The 9,006-nt window shown below is 45.3% G+C and overlaps 1 protein-coding gene across 1 annotated transcript; it reads right to left on the bottom strand.

Annotated features, from left to right (window-relative positions):
• Positions 1–594: 594 nt before the first annotated feature.
• gba3 (glucosidase, beta, acid 3) lies at positions 595–8,634 on the bottom strand. The gene is made up of 7 exons (XM_080792475.1): positions 8,450–8,634; positions 6,244–6,380; positions 5,955–6,048; positions 4,635–5,455; positions 4,080–4,203; positions 2,475–2,695; positions 595–994 (listed from the first exon to the last, which is right to left on the bottom strand). Exons 1-6 carry the CDS (start codon positions 8,502–8,504, stop codon positions 2,493–2,495), a joined length of 1,434 nt encoding a protein of 477 aa, XP_080648601.1. The 5' UTR covers positions 8,505–8,634; the 3' UTR covers positions 595–994; positions 2,475–2,492.
• Between the last annotated feature and the right edge of the window lie 372 nt (positions 8,635–9,006).

Here is a 9,006-nt window from a genome sequence, read left to right as displayed (position 1 = left end):
TTTAGAATCTGATCTCAGGTCAGAATGGGTTCATCAGACCAGTGTGTGTCCAGTGGAAACCTCGTATGAATCTGATCTCAGGTCAGAATCGGTTAAACCAGCGTTACGTGACTCAGAGTCAACATGAGCTCTGAGGGAGGACTTTTCACCTTGTGTTGTCGTTCCTTTCTCAGTGGGGAGTTTGCACAGCTGTGGGTGCACGCACGCACACACGCACACACACACACACACGTGCACGCACACGCACACACATGACATTACCCTCTCTCTCTCTCTCTTCCTGCAAGAATGGCATCTGTTGATCTCAGTTGGCGTCCCATCTGAAGCCAGCGGAGTGTGGCTAATCCAGCCTGACAGTGTTATGATAGCTATTCGTGTAGATCATAGTCTGACATTGTAAGTCTTAGATCGTAGGACATTGTATTTCTTAGATCATAGGACATTGTATTTCTTCTGAGGTTAAAATATAGTCGGGTCAGATACATTGAGAGATGGAAATATGACACAGCAAGTTTGTGCTTTTATTTTATTTTATTTTCTGGTTAGGCAAGTTCACTCGTATAGCACATTTCGACAAGACAAGGCAATTCAAAACACTTAGTTTAAACAAACATTAAATGCAATAAGATGATGTGCAAAAGAAAGACACACCGTTAATATAAAAGGACATTAAAAAAAAGTTATAAAGAGAACAGAATATGGAAAGTAAGCATTTCAGAATTTGCAACATCTATCGGGCATCTGTTAGACGTGTGCAGGCTGTTATCTTACTGTACAGTCTCTTTGTTGTTTGTTGTGATTGATTTCACGCTTTGATGACATGACTGCTGACGCATCAGCTATCTGATGAACGAGATGCTAAACTTTAGTTTGTCGTCAATAATAATAATACACTCAACAATCCCAATAAATATCCTTTATTTCGTTCATTTGGAATTGTTGCATCTGTGGTAGAATGTGTTCTTAGCCTCTACTTGACACCATCGCTGCTCTGCTGTGAAGTTTGATCAAAGAGAAAAAGAACATCATTAAAACCCGACTGAATCATTGCTGCTGTTCTTCTCTGAAAAAATCACTCTCAAAAACACGGCAGAATTGATTTCTCCAGATCTAAAAATTTACCCCCTCTTCAGTCTTCACACGCTTCTTGTATTATGTATAAGTAGCCTATTATACATGCATGGGACAGGGCTTCTAACTTTCTGTCTGGCTTTCTTTTCACATCTCTATGAATTTATGGTTTGATTATATCGATAAAATATAACTCTGTACGCCTGCCTAACGAGCGTGTACTGTACAGTATGTGGGATTCTGCAGACATTGTGCATTCATTGAATGTTTTTGATCTAGAAGAACCACCAGATTCCAGGGTCTGGTCTGTGGCGAAGAATATCAATGTGGGGGTCCTTGACATGAAAAACGTTCGAGAACCACTGATCTGTACTCTGTGTGTGTGTGTGTGTGTGTGTGTGTGTGTGTGTGTGTGTGTGTGTGTGTGTGTGTGTGTGACTGACTACTCCTTCTACTTATCCTCCACCCACCGTGCTGTCGGCAGAAGCCAAGTGACTTGGTCTGGAAGGCTTACAGCTGGCCCGGCCCGCTGCGTATAGGGAATTCTCCCCTATAAACCCTCATGTACAGATTGACTGGGAATTGGGCTAGGATGGAACGCTAATTTCCATTCCGTTGAATAAACTTAACACCGTTTGGCTTTCGTCCTTATACCTCGTCCCCCTGCCAAAGTCAGACGTTTCGTGCAAGAAAAAAAAAAAAACCCGACTAAGCTTTTTTTCCTGAAGTGAAGCAGCATTGTCTAACAAAATGGTAACAAAATGGTATAGGGCTTTAAGATAGGGATTTACAAAGGGAACTGACATTTGTTGAGCTGTGTTATAGGCTAGTGAATCATTCTAATAATGTATTGTATATATGTATTGTTCTATTTATAGTGACTCAGAAGATGGGAGTCTGCGGAACCATTGCCCACCACTCCTGCATGAAGTGTCTGCTGCTGGGGCACTCTGGTGCAACGCACGGCGCACAGGTCCTGGTGAGAGGAGCAGGAGTGGACCTGGTGAGACGTAGGAGGGGCCCGGCCAGGAGACAACCCACAGAACCTAGAGACGTAGGAGGGGCCCGGACAGGAGACAACCCACAGAGCCTATAGTCCTTCCATGTGCCCAGAAGCGTACCTCCCAGCCCTGGCAGAGTAGTTCTGGAGTACATAGTTCCAACGGATTGTGTGGCCCTGGATTTTCCATAGTAGTGGGACTGATCGAGGGTAGCTACTGGGACGTAAGTCGGGACTTGATCACTCCCGGCTGGGTCGCCTGAGTGAGGGGTATGATGTTGGAAGACCCGAAACCCTGATGACCTTGGGATACATCACTGAGGATACGTCCCAGGTGCATCCATGCGCTGAATTGTTTTGTTATATATCTGGTAAATGTGTTATTTATTATTCATACACTAACCTTTGTGGTGCCAGCCCATTAGCTACTGGTCTGAGATCTGTGTTTGGAGATGATCTGCGCGTACTCCCGTCCAGAGCGATACATGGTCCGGGGTCGTTCCGGGTCAGAGAAGTCCACGTGGAAGAGTCCGAACCGAGCGCTGAAGCCGTCGGACCACTCGAAGTTGTCCATGAGTGACCAGGCGAAGTATCCCCGGACGTCGACACCGTCCTGTCCAATAGCTGAGCAGAACAAAGTGTGACCATGTGACCAAGAGTTCATGCAAATGTTCCATTTTAACTCATTTTTGTGTTAGCATTTGGTGGTCTGCTAGGAAGGAGAGTCTATATCAGGGCTGGGCAACTTTGACGATGGAGAGGGCCACTATATTTCCACACTCACTCCCTAGGGCCATATACTACTGTCGTAGCAGAAATAGCAGATCTACAAGCTCAAAATGCGTTTCTTTGATCTTGTAAATCGGCTATTTTTGCTATATTCGAATTGAAATCTTTTACTTTTGCTATTTTTTAATTGGAATCCTGAAAATTTACATTATGTCATTTCAAATGCCTTTAATTTATACTTGTGTTGAAGCAATGAGCTACTAATTTAGACTGAAGTAATAACAGCGGGTCATGTTTTCAATGTGTTGTGGAATTGTGGAAACAGCTGAAACCAATATTATATCAGTATTCTGACATTAACCTGAGGGCCACATTAAGTGAAGGTGGGGGGCCACATGTGGCCCCTCGGCCGCCAGTTGCCCACCCCTGGTCTATATACCGCTGTGTGTGTTCATTGTCGGAGGGAAGGTGAGCCTACGACTAAAGGTGCTCACTCTGTCCTCTAAGTCTCCATGGAGTGGATGTTCGTCAACAATCCTTCTATTGTGTGCTGGTTTGCGATGACCATCTCTCTCACCCATGTGACCCATGGCGCCATGGCACGCATCTTAATCTAGATTATCATCATGGTGCCATAATTGGGTTTTCTAAACTAAGCATACCAATGGGATTAACCACTTTGTGTCTGGGGCCTAGGGTTAGACTAGGCCTAGGAGGGTTAGAGCTACACATGAGCACAACGGGTCACATTGTTGTTGTGATTTGGTGTAGAGGGACACATTTTAGAGGATTTAAAACATTTAGAGAAACGATTAGAGGATCGTATAGAGTATTTATTAACAGTTTGGAGAATTACTGTACATTTCGAGCACAACTGGGACTTCAGTCAACTAACTATATAGGGTTTAAGTGGTCAACTTATCTGCAACAAGAAACATTGGACTGTTGCACTTCCAGTTGACCCTGATGAAGGCCGAAACGCGCTGGTCATGTTTTTAACCCTTGTTTTTAATATGAAATAAAGGATTTTTTCTACTTCAACTGGACAGAGCTGCCTTGGACCCTCTTGTAAGTTTGCCACCTTCTCACCTCCTTCCACAGTGACATTGACTCATTCAAGGTATAGAACTTTTTTAGAACTCTTGTGCTTTGTTGCACTTTTTCTAATACTAGTCTACGCTACGAGCAGTAGTAAATACAATCCAATGTGGGTTATAAATGCTAATACAAAGTATATATATATATATACACACACACACACACACCAGCATTTTCTTACCGTTAGCCACTTCATTGATGGTGTCTCGATAGAATCCGCAACGCTCACTGTCCTCCATTTGCAGCGGGCCGGTCTGGGCGAACCCGTTCTCTGTGATGTACACTTCTGGGTTGTTGAAAGTCTCCTGGAAAGCGACAGACAGGGCAGAAGATACTGTCAATCAAACTATAGTGAGAGACGGCAAGGTCTATTATACATAGAACCATATGCTGCGTTTATAAGCCTTTTTAGTCAACAACAGCAGGACGTTCGTCGTTCACAGATAGTTTAGTTATCAGCTAAACTCCTTTAACTCAATGTGACAACAATGATTTATGATGAGGCATGTTTCTGGGGAGGGGTTTAACCCATTTTGAATTTTAACCCAGTTTGAAAATGACAGTTTTCTGAAAAAGCTATGTTTCCATGTCAGTCGTTCAAGCTCATAGCGCGCTACGAGCTTGTAGATCTGCTATTTTTGGGGAAATCGTGAAAATATTATTTTCAGAATACTGGAGGATTTAGAAGATTTTATTTATTTATTTTGAGGTCAGGCCTAAATGGGTTAATTAATACCTTGATATAGCAGAGCAGTTTCCTCAGGCCCGGTGGTACCACCGCCAGCCAGGACACCCCGCACACGGGCCAGGACGGATCCATCACGTCCTCCGCGTCCTGGTCGCTCTTTACACCCAACGGCGCCCGTCCGGTACTCCCTCCTCGTCTCGGCTTCCTCACCTTACGAGACGTGTAGTAGTTCAACGCAAAGAAATCGGCCGTCCCGAGAACGGCGGGCTCGTCCGTGGAGAACGTGGGCAGTCTACTACCGCCGTCGTATCCCAGCGTCTCGCTCTGAGCGTCCACGGCCGCCCTCATTACCTCCGGGTAGTCCCCGGTGACGAACACCGGCCACGCGAACCACCCGAGCGTGAACGCCAGATACCGCGCGGTGGCGGCGACGTCTCCGGCGTCGGACGGGTCCAGCGGTTCGGCCCAGTCGCTGTTGAGCGCTATGGACACGGCGCCGTTCTGCTCTGCCCGGTAGAGGGAGTCGTAGCTGTGCCAGGCCAGGGCGTGGCCCCGCAGCATGTTGTGACCCACCAGGTAGGCGGCGCCGGTCCCCCCGGGTTCTGTGAGCCCCGGGGCGTGCACGCCGTCCTCGTGGCCCAGCTTGGCGCACACGTACGGCTCGTTGAGGGTGATCCAGAGCTTCACGCGGTCCCCAAACGTCCGGAAGCAGAAGCGGGCGTAGCCGTCAAAGAGGGTCGCCATGTCGGGCGACTTCCAGCCTCCCTGATCCTGGAGAGCTTGAGGCAAGTCGAAGTGGTAAAGTGTGACCATGGGGGACACTTTACAGAGCAGCAGGTCGTCTATGACCTTGTTGTAGTATTGTACACCTGTTAAGACAGATTAAAAAAAGATAGTCATAGATGGCATAACGTAGACATAACAGATCATTGCATCATGGATCTGCTACAGTGATGATTAGTGAAAACATGAACAGGTAGTCTCAAGATGAGAGGACAGCACAGTTTTAAACAAATGAAAAGATGTTTAATATTGAACGAATATGGACAGGTAGATTGTTCCAGTCACAAGGAGCTTTGAACATAAATTATTTTTTTGCCAACTGATGTGGGTATATTGAAGTAAACCTGTGAGCAATGTCTAAGTTGATGTGTAGAAGTGTATGGTACATCATAAGCTGTTTCAGATACTGTGGATTATTTAAATGAATACATTTGAAAGACGAACTGCAGCCAGTGCTGCTAGCAGTCTTCTTGAGGTGGGAGATGGTAAATTGAGATGTCCGTATACAAGGTACAGTGGTGGTGGGTCAGATATGGGCAGTCAAGGACACATGAGACTGGTGGTAGAAGTATTGGAGTGGAATACCTTTCTGGTTGACATTCTTGGTGGTCCCATCGGGGAGCAGGCGGGCCCACGAGAGAGACATGCGATAGTGGGTGAGTCCGAGCTGTCGGACACACTGCAGGTCTTTATCCCACATGGTGTAGCTGCTGCAGGTCACATCTGCATTCTGCAGGTCTTTATCCCACATGGTGTAGCTGCTGCAGGTCACATCTGCATTCTGCAGGTCTTTATCCCACATGGTGTAGCTGCTGCAGGTCACATCTGCATTCTGCAGGTCTTTATCCCACATGGTGTAGCTGCTGCAGGTCACATCTGCATTCTGCAGGTCTTTATCCCACATGGTGTAGCTGCTGCAGGTCACATCTGCATTCTGCCCTCCCAACACTTTATCGCGGTGGCAGAACGTGTCCCATATACTTGGGCCTTTGTTGTCGGAGTCCCAGCCACCTTTAAACACGTACACACAGAAAAATATATAATACCTTTGGCATACATTTGCTAATGTAATTTAAAGGTATGGGGTTGTTTACATGCATGAAAAAGCATGTCTGTCTGTACAGATGAGATGCAGTTAATTCAAATACAGTTAAAGGGACCACTTCACCACTTTTCAACCTATCTTCATGTATAATAGGTCCTCACTAATAATCATGATAAAATGGAACTCAGTCTGTGTCTCATAGGAGGGATGTGGGCAGTTTAGAAACCGTCCTCCAGTGACATCATTATTAGGCAGATAATTACAATAATGTTTAGATTTTCAATATCGTGAGAACTTTCGCATTGCACCTTTTCAGGACTAGAAAGCCTGCAGTTTCTATTAGGGCGCTTTCACACCCAAAGTTCGCTTAGAAGGTCCGGATCAAGGACCAAGGACCAAATATTAGCATTTTGATTTTGGTCCGTTTGGTGTTCACACTGGACTTTGTAAAGCGTACCAAATATGTAAACAAATGACACGTGGACATGTTAAGCGAACCAAATAGTGAGGGAAAAAGAACATGAGGGGAAATCACTGTCTACAATTTTTGGGGCAACCTTCAGTCACACAGAGAGAGAAGAGAACAGCAACATGACAGCAACAACTTGCTATTGCATTCATTCTTAATTATTTTATTAGCCAAATAAGAGCAACAGGTGAACAGAGGAGCAGGTGTTTGAACAATAATGTGCTTGCTGCTGATGCATACAATTCACGGAGACGTATAGCCTACAACAACAAGGTATCCCCGATAAAAATGACTTTTCTTCCATGTGTGCACCTTGACCTGATTAGATATGTTATTTCTGCGCATCAAATCGGCAGGCATTTCCATGTCATCTTATGGTTTAAACTTGAAGGTGGTCAGTTAGTAGGTTATTGAGCTTCAAGTCAGAAAAGCTCCGCTGCAGCTAATTGAGTTGACCTAGTTTTACGTCTTTTGCTATAGTGATGTAATCAATTAATCATTTGGGACCACCTGTGTATAGCTTATTTAACATTGGCTTTTTCTCTATACGTGCGGCCGTGCGCGACATGGATGATTTTAAATATTTCAAATTCTCTGTCTCTGCGTCTCTCCCATATAAATATATGGTTCTCTCCCCCTCATGTGCGCCCCCCCCCACACACACACACACACACACACACACACACACACACACACACACAAACACAGACAGACAGACAGAAAAAAGTAGGGGACACGAGTTGAAAGAGAAACTCTCGCATGAATACTCATGCATCGCATGCTTTGTCATAACTTTGCGTGACGGCTGCGCATGCTTAAAATAAACAGATCTACAAGCTTACATCCACGTGTACCATATAGCCTACGTACACCATTCCGTGTCGATAATTATACATCTGTTATTTTTGCGCATGTGAACCTCGTACGCTGCCATTACATTTGCGCTGCGCCTCGACATGCGTCTACTATTAAAATAAAATCAGACTGTCAGCTGTCATATCAATAGTGATCCCCGTAAAAAATACATGCTTTTATAACTAATTATTAATGCAGCCTCACAACTGCCGAAGCCCGACAGCTATTTTGCCTATCGTACTGTATTTGGTCCTCTATAAAGTCCGAATGCATTCACACCAGTAACGAACCGCACCGTGGTTCGTTTGGAAGCGAACCGAACCGAGTCCGGCCTTTTTTAGCGGACCATGGTTCGTTTCTTTGATCCGCACCAGAGTTCGGATGCATGTTCACACCAACCGAACCAAAGGGGTAAGCGGACCATGGTTCGTTTTAAACGAACCAAACATGTCCGGTGTGAAAGCCCCCTTAGCTTGTATTCCCCATCGATGATGTCACTGGAGGACGGTTTCTGAACTGCCCACAGCCCTCCTATATGAGACACAGGCAGAGTAGAAAAGAATTGCACCATTTTTTTCCACGAGTATTAATATTATTATATGAAGATAGGTTGAAAAGTGGTGAAGTGGTCCTTTAATACACAACACGTGTTATTAGCTGTATTTGGAACTAACGGTACTTGCGTGGATTCTTGTTGCTTTAATAGCCTACCTTCTATCTGATACGCTGCTGTCGCCGCTCCCCATGCGAAGTCACATGGGAACATGATGTCTGTATGTGTTTATAAGCTAAACCAAACAAGTAGCCAACGCTTTTGTACAGTGACAAGTTTTTGGTTTTCCAGACTTTCTGCCTCTATAGTGCTCCGTCCGCAGGTTCCCTCCTCGCCTCAAACCAAACCACACAACACGCTCTCTCTCTCTCTCTCTCTCTCTCTCTCTCTCTCTCTCTCTCTCTCTCTCTCTCTCTCTCTCTCTCTCTCCGTCTCTCTCTCTCTCGTGTAGCCTACTGTACGTCTTTATTGACAATAATAAACACGGGAAATCAGTAATAATAGCCGACTTCCGTGAACACCTCGCGCTCCACGTACGTGACGTCATAACGCACACGTCTACTACTACACTGTTCTGTTCAGATTCCGAGAGAGAGAGAGAGAGAGAGAGAGAGAGGGGGGGGGGGGGGGGAGAGAGGGAGAGGGGGGTTGCGGTTTTAATCCTGTCGAGTTTATGGAAACTTTATAAAAAATAAAACATATTTGTTTTCTTTCT

The sequence above is a fragment of the Protomyctophum bolini genome, assembly GCF_963924005.1.
Source record: "Protomyctophum bolini genome assembly, chromosome: 20".
Taxonomy (NCBI): domain Eukaryota; kingdom Metazoa; phylum Chordata; class Actinopteri; order Myctophiformes; family Myctophidae; genus Protomyctophum; species Protomyctophum bolini.
The sequence above is the reverse complement of the archived record's forward strand: the minus strand, read 5'-3'. Positions and strand labels throughout refer to the sequence as shown.